This window comes from Aotus nancymaae, unplaced genomic scaffold (assembly GCF_030222135.1).
Source record: "Aotus nancymaae isolate 86718 unplaced genomic scaffold, 86718_ANA_hifiasm-v0.15.2.pri h1tg000011l, whole genome shotgun sequence".
NCBI lineage: Eukaryota > Metazoa > Chordata > Mammalia > Primates > Aotidae > Aotus > Aotus nancymaae.
The window spans coordinates 13,420,123-13,436,710 of record NW_026988422.1 but is presented as its reverse complement, the minus strand read 5'-3'; the positions used below and the strand labels follow the sequence as shown (position 1 = coordinate 13,436,710).

General features: G+C 44.0%; 1 protein-coding gene across 1 annotated transcript in view; it reads right to left on the bottom strand.

Annotated features, from left to right (window-relative positions):
• Window positions 1-1,459: 1,459 nt before the first annotated feature.
• Window positions 1,460-16,588, bottom strand: part of CUNH3orf52 (chromosome unknown C3orf52 homolog) — a 66,336-nt gene continuing 51,207 nt past the window's right edge. The window contains exons 4-6 of the mRNA XM_064374607.1: window positions 10,237-10,307; window positions 6,739-6,920; window positions 1,460-3,022 (exon numbers count right to left, since the gene is read on the bottom strand). Of these exons, the coding sequence (XP_064230677.1) occupies window positions 3,018-3,022; window positions 6,739-6,920; window positions 10,237-10,307 (258 nt within the window). The 3' untranslated portion in view covers window positions 1,460-3,017. The remainder of the gene's footprint in view (window positions 3,023-6,738; window positions 6,921-10,236; window positions 10,308-16,588) is intronic.

The window sequence follows — 16,588 nt, the reverse complement described above, 5'->3', positions numbered from 1 at the left end:
TGATTTTAAAGCGATGAAAGAGTGATGGGAAAGGAGAAGGAGGACATTGAGAGATTTTTCCCATTTTTTTCTTAGCATTGGTCAGACTCTGATTAAGACAGGAATTCATGTCCAGAATTCACATGTAAAAGACAAAGGAGAGAATATGTTCCTCATCCTAAAAAGGCACAAACATGCATAAAGGAAAGCAACTCTTCTTATTCAAATCCTACCAGTGCTTCAGGATTCAGCTTGAATCCTACTTCCTACAAAAAAAAACACCTCCTCCAATTAAACTATACTGCCCACTCTTTTCTCTGATCACCCACAACCCTACTGTTTGCCTTTGTTTTTGTTTGTTTGTTTGAGACAAGAGTTTCACCCTTGCCATCCAGGCTGGAGTGCAATGGTGTGATCTCAGCTTACTGCAACCTCCACCTCCCAGGTTCAAGCAATTCTCCTGCCTCAGTCTCTCAAGTAGCTGGGATTACAGGTGCCTGCCACCATGCCTGGCTAATTTTCAGTAGAGATGAGGTTTCACCATCCTGGTCAGGCTGGTCTAGAACTCCTAACCTCAGGTGATCTACCCACCTCGGTTTCCCAAAGTGCTGGGATTACAGGCGTGAGCCACCACGCCCGGCCTTGGTCCTGACTTCTTAGTAAAAGTAACAGCTTCATTTTTATTGTTGTCTTCTCCATTAGTATCCCCTAGAGCCTTCTATAAAATGCATCATTTTTTCAAATCTATAGAACTAAATTAAACTGAAAGGCAAAAAAGAATCAGACACAAGGCTGGAATTTTCATTGGCAGGAGAAACAGGAGCGGGTTCTGCTGATTTGGCTGTCACCCTTCTTTCCATATCTAAGTGACATCCAGGGAAGAGCAGTTTTTCTTCTCAAATCCTTCAATTATTGAAAGCTCACTATGTGCCAGGCATTAGGCTCATCATTACATTGTGTGATGACCAGTAGCTTTATCTCCTACAGCACAACAGTGCATTTGCAAGTGCCATTTTTTCAAGCACCCCCAAATATGTGAGTCACAAGGGTTAATTCTTTTCATACCATTTGGGCAGAAAAGTCAAACCTATGGAAAGTCCTCTCTATGACTTGCAAACGGTCAAAACCCAAAACAAGGTACTTGCAGCTGGTGCTTTCCAAAAAAGAAGGGAAAAACAAAACCAAATCCTGCCTCCAGACATGAACAGGCCATTCCTTCAAGCCCAAACCCTTTCAGATGCAAGTCCTGCCAGAGAGGGCCTCAGAGAAAGAGGAGGGGATAGGCTCTTCCCTGCTCTTGCTGGAACAGAGACGAGAACCCAGGCTGCCCCAGCCAAACTTGGCTCGATCTTATTCACCCAGAAGAGGAAGCTGCCCTCAGGGAAATGAAAAGATTACATTCAACACCATTTACTACAAAAAAACAGAAACCAACCAAACAAAAAAACCCAGCCCAAAGCAGAGCCAATGAGAATGCAACAACAGATGCAAAAATAATTTATTGTAAATGTTTTTAAATCATTCGCCATTAAAATTTTTCATTATTTTCTAAAAAATACAAACACACTAAAGTTCACATTTGACATGTAAAAAATAAAGAGGAAGAAGAGAAATCCACTAGTTTCACTAGTTTAAGGAACAATCCCTAAAATGAGACAATGATCTACAGTACATGTATCTTCTAGTTAAATAAGAAAGCAAATTCACATTATCCAGAGTCCTGGGTCATAAAGACTCAAGTCAAATCTAGTCTGAGGCAGATACTCTAGCATGTGCCCACACACGGCTGCCCCTCACACTGACTAACCCAGAGCTGAATTAACTGAGAGACTAGGGCTAGAGATCTGTCAAGATACAGCACAAAACTCTTTCTCCTGGTAAATTTCTTTTCCCAACAAAACAAATACTCCGTTCCCTCAGGACAGGCAATTCTCTATCTGTAAACAACCAACACAGTTGCTAATATTCTTCCTACCCCCCAAATAGCTGGCAAAACCTTCCAACAATTTATTTTCAAAGGAGAGTGGTTCTTCTTGTATCACCACCATCTGTAACAGGATACTCAATCATTGAAGACACTGAGTCCTACAGGAAGGTTTGTAACACTGGGCAACAAAAAGCCAATGCATAATATCCATAGTAGATGTTCAACAGCCTTAATGATTCTCTAATGGAAGTTTATAAAAAATACAAATGGAGTGACTATCCAGAGTGACAGTAGGATGCTGAAAACCCACAGGGACTCACGTTTCCAAAAAGGGTGTTCAGGAATCACAGGAACAATGAGGAGTTGCAAAACAATGAAGAAACACAGAGCTCCCCTCTGTAGCTAGCTATATATATAGATCTCATAGTAACCTTGGTGGTGTGCCTAAAGCTGGTTGGCTAAGATACTCAGGTGCAGGTCATGGAAGCAGACACAGAGCCACACGCTGAGGTCTTCTAAACTGCCTTCCTTTTCTTCACATCCTGGCTTAGAGGTAGATCAAATAGAATGGTGGAGGGAAGAAGGGTGATTTCAGTGAATGATTGGCTTAGTCTCCCTAACCTGGCTATCTGCCTCTCCCTGCTCTACCAGCTCATGCTTATGTGATCCCACCTAAAAGAAGGCAGTGCACCTCTGCGCTAAAGATAAAGTAACCCAGGTGGGTGGTGTGCTTCGAGAACAGCAGTGAGCCATGACAGCACCACCGCACTCCAGCCTAAAGGATAGAACAACACCCTGTCTCAAAAAACAAAAACAAAAAAAGAATACCAGTGACCTCCCACAGCGGGACACACCTGCTGACACTATCGCCCCTACCCTAGCTGGCTTCCTGCCTTTGTCAAGACTGGAGCCAGCTGAAGCAGCGCTCAGGACCTGTTTTACTGGGCTTGGAGTCAGGCTGCAGAATCAGGAGAGAAAGGAGTCTCCACCTCCTTGGTTGTTGCTGGTGCTTCTGAATTAATTCACAGAATCTTTTCTGTAAAACAGAGTGAATTCCCTTCATCCCTAGGACTCAGTGGAGCACTTCCTTCAGACGCAGACCTCCATCACTTCACTCTAAAAAGATAACACAGATGAACAAAAGTTACTGATTTTTAAAACCATTATTAAACGCTTATGTTTTTATTTCATTTCACTGGATTTGAGTATAAAATCTAGGATAAAATTGCAACGTTTATAAATTCCTAACAGAGGAAGTCTACCGTTCGGTCCACATACACACATACCCCTCTGAATACATTTCAAAAGGCAAATCACATTTCTTGTGTGTTGCTTATTTGTCTGGGTAGGATGCATGAGAAATACAATTTTGATGATGTGATTTTTGGGTGCTGAAGACATTTTAACATCCAGGCTTTTTTCATAACCTAACCATAAACTCTAAAGTTTCAGTTTTTAAAATGTGTAAAATGTACTGTAAGAAATCCTGATAAGAGAAACACTGTGAACCCTCGGGCGAGGATGCAGGTGCAGACAGATGCAAGTCCCTCAGCAGACACAGACAGAGGGAGCCCGCAGGGTCTATACAGCAGACACACACAGAGGGAGCCTGCATGGTCTACACAGCAGACACACACAGAGGGAGCCCACAGGGTCTACACAGCAGACACACACAGAGGGAGCCCGCAGGGTCTACACAGCAGACACACACAGAGGGAGCCTGCATGGTCTACACAGCAGACAGACACAGAGGGAGCCTGCAGGGTCTACACAGCAGGAGTCCAACCTCACCACCACTGACAGGACTGACAAGATTTACTATTCCCCTACGTGGGGCTTTTCCCTCTTCTCTGTCACAAAAATCCTGGTTTTGCCCTTTTTCTCTATTCAGTCTACTAGCTCCTTCCCAGGTGAGAACAGTACCAAGTACCTCCTCTGTGTCCAAAATAACCCATGATGCTGACCTATTCTTTGATATTTGTAAAACAGACTTCCCCATCTTAGCCTGGGCCCCACTCATCTAGAAGGTGAAGAAGATCAAAGATAGGGAAGGGTGAGGGACGGTGGACTTGAGAAATTTTACCATTATATTTCAAGGAAGGTTATTATTTTTATAAGGCATCAAAATATGCATGCAGTCAGGTCAAAATAATCACCATAGTTCCCAATTAGAGAATGAGAAGCACACACACACAAAACCCCTCAGGAATACAAATTACAACCTAATTTCAGATTCAGCTTCTAAAGTGCACATACACAAACCCCAAATGGAATGGACCATAGGCTGGCTCCAGGGAAATACTCAGGATCCCTGAAATTGTCTATACAATTTTGTGTTGTGGGGAGAGGTATGCACATTTTTTTTTCCTGGGGAGACGCACACAGCTCTCTTCTAATTCTCTAAGGGGCACACAAACCAAACAATTTTAAGCATCTTTGAAGACTAAGAACATTACACTGTGGGACACTAGCTGCCCAGCTAATCACAGGGCCGTGGGGGAATCCCCCAAGCACACAGCTCATGTGCACGTGGAAACTGGCGTTAAGAACTCACTCCGTCCCTCTTGGTCCCTCCCAGGGCCCTGGGCCTCTCCCTGACACATCTTCCCTCTCTCTTGAGTTTGCCTCTGAGCTCATCCCCCATCTGGCTGCCTGACTGTGATGAGTCTCTCTTCTTCTTTCCTCATTTCTCGATTCTTTCTCTGTGCACCCTTCCCTTTGAGAGGGCAGTGACACTCACATTTTCAAATCATAAAATGGCTCAAATATTGCACATTTATGCTCTGGAAAGTGAAACATGGGGTCGCAGAAAAGCCCACATTTTCTGAGCACGTCCACTCAGATGAAACGTCTGAGAGAAAGAGTGCAATTTCCAGAAGAGCAGAGACTGTTCCACTCGCAGCTGCCTTCCCAGCACAGAGCCCTGGGGGAACATCTGAGTCTCTCTGACTAGCTCAGGGTCCTCTCGGAGCTCTGCTCAGGCCTCACAGCAGCCTACCCTGTGCAGCCTATCTTGTGCTATACGAACCTCGCAGCCTCGGAATCCTCTTAAACCTTTCCTCAGACCTCTGCCCACCTCCCTGGCCTCTATTTGGAAAGAGCCAGTAACAATTTTTGGAAGGGGCCTAAGAAAATCAAGACCAACCACACCACAGCAGCAGCCCTCACAGGCATCACAGGCCTCTTTACACAGGTGGAGGCTGAAGATTTGTTGTGGGGTGGGGGTTGTTGTTGTTTTCTTTTGAGACAGAGTTTTGTTCGTGTGGCCCAGGCTGGAATGCAGTGATGCAATCTCAGGTCACTACAACCTCCACCTCCAAGGTTCAAGCAATTCTCCTGCCTCAGCCTCCTGAGTAGCTGGGATTACAAGTGCCTGCCACCTCGCCTGGCTAATTGATGTAATTTTGGTAGAGATGGGGTTTTGCCATATTGGCCAGGCTTGTGTTGAACTCTTGACCTCAGGTGATCCACCTGCCTTGGCCTCCCAAAGTGCTGGGATTACAGGCATAAGCCACCAGCATGGTCTTTTTTTTTAATTCCTGTAATTGGGGCACAACCTCTTCACTCCACACACGTATATTGTCTGCCTGACCCAGAGACACATTTTATTGAGGATGCTCTGTGAGGAAGCTCTCCATGTATGAGACTCTTCCAGTGAGCTAAAATTTGGCCTTCTAAATTGCATTCTTAAGAACTGCTTTACATAACTTTCTGCCTTCTTAGGCCAACATTACTCTTGCCTCTCATCCTCCAGAAACAGTGTCATCATATTAAACACCTTGTCTTGTACTATGCACTAACACATGTGCTTTTAAGCCTCTGTTTCATGCTTTTGATTCTAGACCATTACTGCACCTGCTGCCAACCACAGCTACTTCTAATTTGCCTTTCTCGCTCATTCAACTAGTATTTACTGAATACCTACGAATGCAGAGAAAGTGATTCGGATGGACTGTGGATGAGAACATAAAATACCCAAGATCGTTGGCATTACGGGCTAAACAAGAGTAAGCAAGCCTCCAAGCGAGGTATCAGAAAGTGAGATCCCCAGCAAAGGCCAGAGCTTCACTACACAGCAATGGAAGGACATTTGGAAGCCTTGAAGCCATTTGGCCTTCCGACCTTCCTTTCTGCCAGGTTTTGTTCCGAGTGTTAAAAGCTCTCAGAGTCTGACAAATGGGGTGTTTGTTACATTTATTAAACAGCATATCTATTTCCTTGTTCTGTTCTTTGTTTTAAAAGTTGATGAGTAAATTTGTCATAATTTTCTAAGGAAAGGAATAATCTTGTGTTTGTATACTGCTCAATTAATTTCTTAATGGTCTCAGTGGCCTTCAACAGAAAAAGAAATAGGTTCCCCATACTGAGATACTCTTTCAGCAATTTAGCTATATCCTTTATTTCAAATTCTTCAATTCTTACTTCTCTTGTGAAACCACAGTGTCTCCATGAAGGTTGCTAATCATGTTGTAAAGTAGGATACAGGGCTTAGAATGTGGGTGAACTCTATGAAGAAACATGTAGCAATGTTCATCTTTATAGTTAAATTATCTTTTCCATGAGTTCTCCCCAACTACACTGTCTAATTCTGGAGGGCACGGAATGTGTAGGCTCCACACAGAGTGGAACATCACCTCACAGCAACACCGTAACTCTCTGCCTGAGTTATGAGGCAGAAAGAGTTACAGGGCTGAGTGGATGAGTAAATGAATGAATAGTCTGACACAGTACCAAGTCACCAGTGTTGCCAAATCGAACCACAGTCAATCTGACCCCAATCTGGTTCACCTGTTCATTGTCGCAGCTCTGACTTCTTTACTTGCTCTACTTACCATCGAGCAAGAGGGATGCTGGATCAAGCCCCAGATTCTCACAACCACGTATGTTCTGATCATGGAAATCCTGTAGCAAAATGCCCAGCACCAACTCCTCACTCATCATATACTTCATAAAATTTTCATCATCTGATGGAACCCCAAATTGCAGGTGGTAGGTTACTGTGGCATTTTCACCACTGAAAGGCAAACCAGAGACATTAAAACATAAATAGCATCACACAGCAACTCAAAAAATGAGTTTAAGCAATAACTTTTTTTTTAATGAGAGTTTTGCATGTTCTTCCAGTACAAAATAGCAAAGGCTGTTCTGTCCTGGAAGAACATAGGTTCATCACCAAAAGTCGAGGTGATCCTAACCCCCTTCCTCCACCTAGTACCCACCCTCTAGGAATCCACTGGCAGAGGCCATCAAAGGGAAAGGTGAAGCCCATCCATGGTCAAGATGCCTTAGACGATCCCAGGCTTGACGCAATCTGTCCCAATCCCAGCCTCCAACCGTTAAGGCAAGCCAGGGAAGCCTCCCCTTTTCTCCACACACACTCCTTCTCCATGTTCTCAGCATTGCCCCCACAAAGGTGTGTCAGGGATATTTAATTTAACCAGTTCTTTATTTGACCTATGAAGATGTTTAAGGCACAGCCAAAGTTTCCTATCATTGGCTGGGTCCAGAACTTCTGAACAGCGAAGAGACCACCCTGTGTATCAGCAACAAATCATACTTCCCTGCTTTGTCCCCAAAGTGAGAAACTTTTCTGTCCCATTTCCAGAGGCCCCTAGGGCAAGAGAACCAAGCCCTGTAACTCTCAGTAATGGGACCTAAAGAAAGGGGAGTTTCACCTTCCTAGAACATTTTTTCCCATTTCTAAAATTAAAATAATCAAGGGCTACCCTCCATTAATTAGTGTCCAACGCTACTCTTTAAATGCTACTTCAACATTTAGTTTATTCATAGTTATCTTATCACTTTGGTTCAAGATGGGCCAGATTAAGAACCAGCAATAAAATAATTAGCAGGAGGCCACATCCCAGACTATGACCTTGGGGAAGTTTCGCAGACACACCAGTCCCATTAGTGTGAATCAGGCCATGGCCCCGCTAAGGATAGGCAAAAAGCTCCCTCTTCTGGCCAAAGGTGACATAGGCCAATACTCTTGGATCTTACAAGGTGAGACTGACTGACAATTGTTTATAAATTCTACTATGGCTGGGAGATCCTGCAGATCAAACGAATAATGGAGAGTGAGGACTCTGAAGAAACTCACAGTTTCAAGGATGCCACTACAGGAAGGCAGGAAAATGCACTTTCAAACTGCAGTCCAGCTACCCTAGTTTGCAGGTGTCTTAACTTGTTCCCTGAGCTCTGCCCTCTAATTATCGCTAATGATGATTAACACCTAGACAGCCAGCCACCCTCATTCCCAGGGGCAAGGGCTTCAGCTGGCTAATAAAGACGGCCAGAGGCTGACTTTCAGAAGACCAGGTCACAAGCTGAATGGGAAAATCAGGCTACCTAGCCTGACCTGGCTAGCCCATCCTAATCCCCCACGGCAGGTCACAGGGTAAATTTACATAAGGCTGAATTTTCAGAAAAAAGCAATTTTCAGGGCCTTTCCCCCAGTTGCCCACCACTGAAATGAGTCTAGCAGCCAATAAACCAAAGGGCATTTTCCCAGGTTCCTGTTGGGCCAGTCTAGGGCTGAGGTCGCAATGCCCCTGTAGACACAAATGCATGTGTCGGGGATTTAGCCACCTCCCACCCATGTGCAGCAGTGTCCTTTGGGAAGCAATGGCTTTCCTTCCTCAATTCAATACTTTAGAACCTCTGCCTGGTCTTGAAATAAAATGCAGAGATGTCACTATAAGTACCATGTACACTGTAGGTTTTTTTTTTTTTTTTTTTTTTTTTTTTTTTTTTTTTTAGAAGGAGTCTCACTCTGTCACCAGGCTGGAGTTTAGTGGTACGACCTCAACTCATTACAACCTTCACCTCCCGGATTCAAGAGATTCTCCTGCCTCAGCCTCCTGAGTAGCTGGGGTTACAGGCATGTGCTACCACACCCAGCTAATTTTTGTATTTTTAGTAGAGACAGGGTTCCACCATATTGGCCAGGATGGTCTCGATCTCCTGATCTTGTGATCTGCCCGCCTCGGCCTCCCAAAGTGCTGGGATTACAGACATGAGCCACCGCGCCCAGCCCACTGGGGGTCTTTAAAGAAGGAGATCAAAGGCAGCCTGCACAGTACGTATCTGTAGACTTCGGGTCTGTTTGGCCCCACACCATGGTGCTACCGGCCACCTGCTCTACATTCCTCCCTTCCCAGGTCTGCTAATATTATTAGGGTTTGGAGAACTTAAGGTTTGAAAAAGGAATCTCAATATAACTTTTGATGATCATATTCCAGAGCCATCTCAGGAATAATGGAATAAAGCTTTGATATAAAATTTAAGTCATCTCCAATAGTCCCAGTGATGTAAAAGGACAATAAACCAACTCCCTACACATACACCCTGATGCCTACATCTCAAGAGCATTAAAGATGAGAGGAAAATTTTAAAAATAAAAAATGCATATGGGTGTGTGGCATCTGTAGTGCCTATAGTAGATACACAAACAGAAGCAATCACACTCAACTCTCAACAGCTATTAACGCTATGGAAGGGAATAGTATCAGTTATTGGTGGTGGCAGTGGAGAATAAAGGAGACAGAAGGTAGACTTTTCCTGTACACACCTCTTTATGTCTTCTTCTCTTTGTTTTTATTTTTTTATGACAGAGTCTCGCTCTGTCGCTCAGGCTGGAGTGCAGTGGTGCAATCTCAGCTCACCGTAACCTCCCCTCCCGAGTTCAAGAGATTCTCCTGCCTTTGCCTCCTGAGTAGCTGGGATTACAGGCACCGGCCACCATGCCTGGCTAATTTTTGTATTTTTAGTAGAGACAGGGTTTCACCACGTTGGCCAGGCTGGTCTCGAACTCCTGACCTCAAGTGATCCACCCACCTCAGCCTCCCAAAGTGCTGGGATTACAGGTGTGAGCCACCACACCTGGCTCCTCTTTATGTCTTTAATACTAAAGGAGTAATACAGGAGAATGTACTCCTGTATTATAAGTAATACATTCTTCTGTATTACTTGTGCTCCTCAAAAGCAAATGCCTATACATAGATTACATCACTTACATCACAGCATTACCTGAGACCGATTTCTACTTCTACCCCTAGCTTATTTGAGCACTCATTGTTAAACAGAAATAATTTATCTGGGACTGTGTGACCCTGGTTGAATCATACCATTAATCTGGGCTTCCTTTTCTCATTTGTAAAATAAGGGAGTTGAGCCCGTTGGTGTAAAAGACCCTCCCAGCACTGATGCTCTATGATTCTATTACTGGTTCCCTTCATGCTCTGAGGCTCTGGGAAGCCCTGCTAGGTAAATGATGAAGGGTGGGGTGGGAGGATCTCTTTCCAAAGAACACACTCTTTCCACACTCTTACCTGAAGTCCACTATTTCAACTGAAGTAAAATAACGACTCAGAGAGGGCGATGTACTGTACACATCTGTGAGCTAAAACAAACAGAAGCAAATAAAACCACACACATTACCGACAGATCACATTACACATCACCTGACAAAGTAAACGTACTTTAGGACAAAGGAGATTCCACTCTAGCCTGGAATCAACTCATCTGGAGGTTCTGGATCCAGACATAAGAAGGTTTGAGCCTATAACAACCAAAACTCAAGTTAACACTATTTCAAAATAACTGCATTTATAAGGACCACATGACTCAGCTTCTCTCAGAAGTTACACTGCCACCTCGTGGCCTTAGTGGTGAGAAGGTCAGCAGCTGGAGCCCACACAGACCTCACGGATCGTGGGAAGGAGAGAAGACCCGGAAGCACAGACCACTCGGCACCTGGGACACTGCTTAGCTCGGGGTTTCTTCCTTCCTTCTCCAGAGCTTCATTGCAAAGACAAACAGCCATGCTAAGCCATGGGTCTAGCACATCCCTGGACAAAGATGGGAACTGCAAGGATAGGGAGGCTTTATTTTATGCATGAAATATTGCAAGCATCATAAAAAAAAATAATGACACCTGTGTTTCCACTACCCAGCTTTCATGTCTTCACATTTTGCTATATTGGGTTCAGCCCTTTAATTTAAGAAACAAAATGAAGCTAAAGTGACTCCTACATACTATTCGGTTCCTCCTCTCTCTCTTCCTCAGTACTAACCATCATCCTGAAGCTGGCATGCATCTTGCCTTGCAAATTACTACTTCCTTATATAATCACAACAAACTATAATTTGTGTTTTTATTCAAACAAAAGGCACCCTATTCTACACAATCTTCTAAAACTTGCTTTTTTTTCACTCAAAATTACATTTAAGATGTACCCATGAAGTAAATCTCAATAAAGGGCATTCACCTAACTTCTGCACAGATTCCTTTAAATGATGATGCCAGCTTATCCATTCCTCTACGGATGATCACATGCACTATTTCCAACTTTCCCCTATTACAACCTAAGCTGAAGCAATCATTGTTGAATGTCCCTGTGCATCTCTTCTTGGACATGTAGGAGTGTCCACTGGGAATATGCCAAGAAAAGGAATTGCTGGGTCCAAGGGTAGGTGCGTCTCCAACTTCACAAAAATCGCTCTCCCTTCCCCATTCCTCCCAGGAATGTATACATATCCACGTCCCACATCCTTACCAGCACGTAGTGTTACCAAACTTAAATTTCTGCCATTCTAATGGGTATGAAATAGTGCGTCGTATTGTTTTAATTTGTACCACCTTGCTTACTAGTGAGGTGAAACATCTTTTCCTGTGTTTATTAACTCTTTGGGACTTCTCATCTCTGAATTTCTCACTCATTTCCTGTCCTTCTCTTGGCTTATCTGTCTTTTTCTTATTTATCTAAAGTGGTTAGTTTTATATTCTGGATACTAGTTGTTGATATTATGTTACAAATATCTTTTCCCAGGCATCGAGTAGCTGTGTTTCAGAGATCTGAATCCTAAACTAATAGTACTCAGAAGCATGTGCCATCCCCAGCTACGGTCATTACGGCTTAATGACCTATTACTTTATTCAATAACAAGCGGTAGAACATACAGAAAACAGCAGTGCCCCATAGGAGCTCACCTTGTCTCCCCTCAACTCTAAATGGAATGTCAAGGACGCTGCACTTCCACAGTGCACTCCCATTGAATTCAACATGTACAACCCATCTCTCAAAGAGAGAACAAAAGATGAGAGTGCCTGCTATTTGTGCTCTTCTAATCTTGTCACTATTGTTGTGATCTTTATAAAAACCTGGCATAACAGGCATTAACATATCTCCCCTTCTCACTGGAAGATAAAACAGCACTCCATTCTGTGAGATTAAGAAACCTGTCCCAGATCACTCTGCTCGTAAATAGAGAAGCCAAAATTCAATCCTAAGCGTTATGGACACTAAAAACTAGCTTCTTCCCATCTTACCACGCTACCCAGTGAGGATGAAATGGATACATATACAGTGAAGAAAAGTGTCTCCTGAATATCAAGGAGGAAAGCAGCATAAAGTGACAAAAACTTTCGGAGAAAATGACTGGGTCATTTCACAGCTCTTAAACCCCAATGCACAGGATGTTGCCGATAGGCTGATAGTCATTTAGAAAACTCAGGAACTAGGAAAGCGGCTTTCACAGGGATGCTGTGATGGGGAGGAGGATGAGGATGCCGCAGAGGAGAATCTCTTCAAGCACTAATGTCAAGCACTCATGTCTCTCTCTTCCTTTTGGATTGAGCTTCCTATGGCAGGGGTGATGTCTGTCCTTCCTCCCAGTCTTCCCTGCTTCCTCCTTCCCTTCTTTCCTTTATTAATCTTTAGGGCCCAGTACAGTGTTTTGCACATAATAGGTTTTCAGCAAAATTTTTAAGTTAAAATTTTCAGGTAACATATGGAGTGGTAGATTAGATCACTTTTAGTGTTCACTGGAAGATTCTTTTTGATAACATGCTCCTCTGCTGTACTTAGGACATATTTACATTTTGGGACCTGTTAGTCACACTGTCCCACCTTGGGCCCAAAGAGGTGAAGTGGGAGGTTGCGGGGGGGGGCTCCTTAACACTTACTCTGGTGTCTCCCACACAATGTATATGAAGCTTGGTGCAAACCGAGCAAGCAGCTCAGTGACTTGATTAGCTGAGTCTGATGCAGCGGCTAATTAGACACAGCTTCCAGAATAAGAGAGGTGCCATCATTAACTCCTCACCCATGCACAGGGTGTGGCAGTTCATACGTAACTAACAAGCTGGCTTAAGCAGAGTACTGGCCCCAACCCTGAGAGGAAAAAACTGTGGCAGTGACACATGACAGGGCGTGTGTGTAGAAAAGCCAAGGGCAAGGGCGTAAAGTTCCAATACTGTGATATAATAAAAATATATATACTGTTTAGTCTCTGTCTCAGTTCCTGGCCCAGAATTCCTAAAACCCTTGTTATTTCCTGAGGGACAGGGGTGCTGGGTACATCTTTGACTCAAACATTTGGTCTTTACCCCAGCTCCTGACACAGAGCTGCTCCGAAATCTCTTGCAGTTTCCTGGGTTATAGGAGTGTCTTTATTTCTGATGAGGCAACTCTTGGTGGGCTGCTGGATGGGGGCTGATCACCAGAAAGAGCAAGCCACAGCTAGAAGCCTGGAACTTTCAGGCAGTGCGGTGGAGTGAGATGGTGCACGTCTGGAATCCCAGCTACTTGGGAGACTAAGTGGGGAGAATTGCTTGAGGCCAGGAGTTTGATATCAGCCCAGGAAATATAGTGAAAATTGAAGAAAGAAAGAGAGAAAGAGAGACAGAGAGCGAGAGAGAAGAAGGGAGGGAGGGAAGAGGAGGAAAAGGAGGATGAGGAGAAAGAGGAGGGGAAGAAGACAGAAGGAAGGAAGGAGGGAGGGAGGGAGGAAGGAAGGAGAGAGAAAGAAGAAGGGGAAGAAGAGGAAGGGGAAGGAAGAAGAAGGAGGAGAAGGGGAAGGAGACTGGGACGGAGAAGGAGAAGAGAAGAAGAAGAACGTAGTGGAAACTGTGAAGGAGAAGAAGAGGAAGAAGAAGGAGGAGGAGGAGAAGGAGGAAACTTTTGGCCCCATCTTCACCCCTCATCCTCCAGAGAAGAAAGTGGCTGGAGAGAGAGCTAATAATCCATCATGCCTATGTAATGAAACTTCCATAAAAATCTCTAAAAGAGAGTCTGGAGAGCTCCCAGGTGGCTGAACACATCTACACAAGGGAGGCTGGCATAGCTGAAAAGGACATGGACACTCACGTTCCTTCCCACATGCCTGCCCTATGAACTTTTTCATCTGGCTTTTGATATCCTCCGTCCTTTACAATGTGCCTATAAACGTAATGCTTCCCTGAGTTCTGTGAGCCATTCTAGCAAATGATCAAACCCAAGGCGGGGTTTTGAAAACCTCCAATTTGCAGTTGCTTGATCAGAAGCAGAAGTGACAACCTAGACTTGTAATTGGCATCTTAAGTGAGGGAATTTTTGTGGGGCTGAACTCTTAAACTGTGGGGTCTGCACTAACTCCAGGCAGATCATGTCAGAACTGAACTGGATTGCAGGACACCCAGCTGGTGGCAGATAATTGGTTGGTGTGGAAAAAAACCACACATGTGGCCACAGAAGTGTTCTGCATTGAATGTGAATATAGAGAAAAAAATAGTTTTTCCTCCACAAATACCCATTTCCATTTACCTTTTATATCCAGAAACTTCTGAAAGTTAACCTAATGGAAGAAAGGAGCTATCGATCTTACAATAAGACAGCAATACCTCCTGAGCATATTTGCTTGGTAAATGAAGGCCAGGAATCTGTCACCTCACTATGCCTTACTTTGATCATCTGTAAGTAGGATAATTCTTTAAAAATGTTTTTCAAGTTATTTTTATGTAATCTCATCTGCACCTGAGGTATACAGAGAAACTGCACTGATTTCCACTTATCGGAGAAGAAAATGGCTCAGAGAAATCTGTGGATCTGCCACAGGCATCAATGTCAGCCCCTGCTCCTTTGCCACTACCTAGTGATAAGCTCAAAATACCTGGAGAATTTCCTCGTATCTGCCTCTGTGCAAGAGATATGGTTGTAAGATGAAAAATGAACATTCGTTTCCCTTTGAAATAGACAGTCTTCTCTGCTATAGGTGACACACGTGGATGCTGACTCGTTTTATTTCTGCTCAGCAAATGCAAAACCTTTCCATTAAAAAAGCAGCCGAGAAGAAAGTAGCAAGAAGCTTCTCACTCTGCAACTTGCCTCGGGAAGCAGGTGGGAGGAAAGGAGAAAAGGGAGCTGAAGATAAGATATAAATGAAGAGACTCTGGGGACTCCAGGGAAACGGTGGCGGGGGTGAGGGATAGAAGACTACAAATTGGGTACAGTGTACACTGCCCGGGTGATGGGTGCACAAAATGTCAGAAATCACCATTAAAGAACTTATTCATGTAACCAAACACCACCTGGTCCCCAAAAACCTATAGAAATAAAAATAGAATAAATAAATTTAAACAATCTAAAAAGATTTTCAAAGATATAAATGAAGAGGAGGAGAAAGAGAAGCCTGGAGTAATCATCACAGGATACAAACTCCTGTGATAAAAGAAGCAATCAAATTTCAAGCATGGGTACCCAGAAACTGACTCTGATGTGACGTAGATGGAATCACCTCTTCAGGAGCTTTTGTAGGAATCAAATCAAATGGAAGCCAGATAACCAGCACTTACTCCATTCAACCCAGCAATGGCAGAGAAGAGTCTAACAGAGGGCAGGCTGCTCTTGCCTAGACTTTCTTACCAAAATTTCTGGGTCTGGCTGTGAAGCACCCGACAGGATGACCAGGATGACCCAACCAACCCTCCTAGTCTGGCTGCAGAGCTTCCATCTCACACAGGGGTTCATTCTGCTGCATTTCTCACCCCATGACTGACACCACCATCCATCTGCCCAATCACTCAACCAGAGCCTGGAGTTACGCTCTCCCTCACTACCACCCAGTCAGTCACAGACTCCTGTTGGGTGAGAATACCTCTTAAACCTCATGCAAATCTTCCTTATTTTTCTGACACTGCCCTAGTTCAAGCCTCCCTCATTTCTCACCTGGACTATTGTAACACCTTCTAACTGATCTCTTCCTCCAGTCTTTCTCCACCAAAACACAGAAAGGCTAAAAGGAATAAATCTAACCATATCAATCTGCTGATGAAAATATTTTGGTGCCTTACTGAAGAGTGGGAAAGCCTTCATGACCCAACCCCTGCCTTCCTTTTTAGCCTCATCTCTGCAAGCTGTCACCACACAGCATGGGAAGGCCACAGTATTCTACTTTGCAGATCCTTTAATGTCCCATGCTTTTTTATTTAGAAAATTCCTACCTCGTTTCAAAACTCATCCTGAGCATCACTTCACTTAAGAGGCCTTTCACGCCTTCATCTTCACCTCAGGTAGCTCAGGTGCCTCTCCTTTGCCATTGTAAACCACGCTAGAACACATCACGCTGTTACAAACCTATCTTTTTAGTTACTTCCTGTACTTGGACTGTGAGCCCACTGAGGGCACAATGTGGCCTGGCACTTGGTATGCTGTCTAGCACATCGCAGACCCTCGATGAATACTACAGGTTGGATCAAATATAGGACCTGAGGGAGTAAAAAGAACAGCGTCCTCCAGCATTTATGCAACTGGAGGCCAGGACTCTTCCCTCTGGCTTTGCACTACGGTAAAGATATTTACTTATTTCTTTTTAACAAACTTTTATTTTATGTTCAGGAGAAAACATGTGCCAGTTTGTTATATA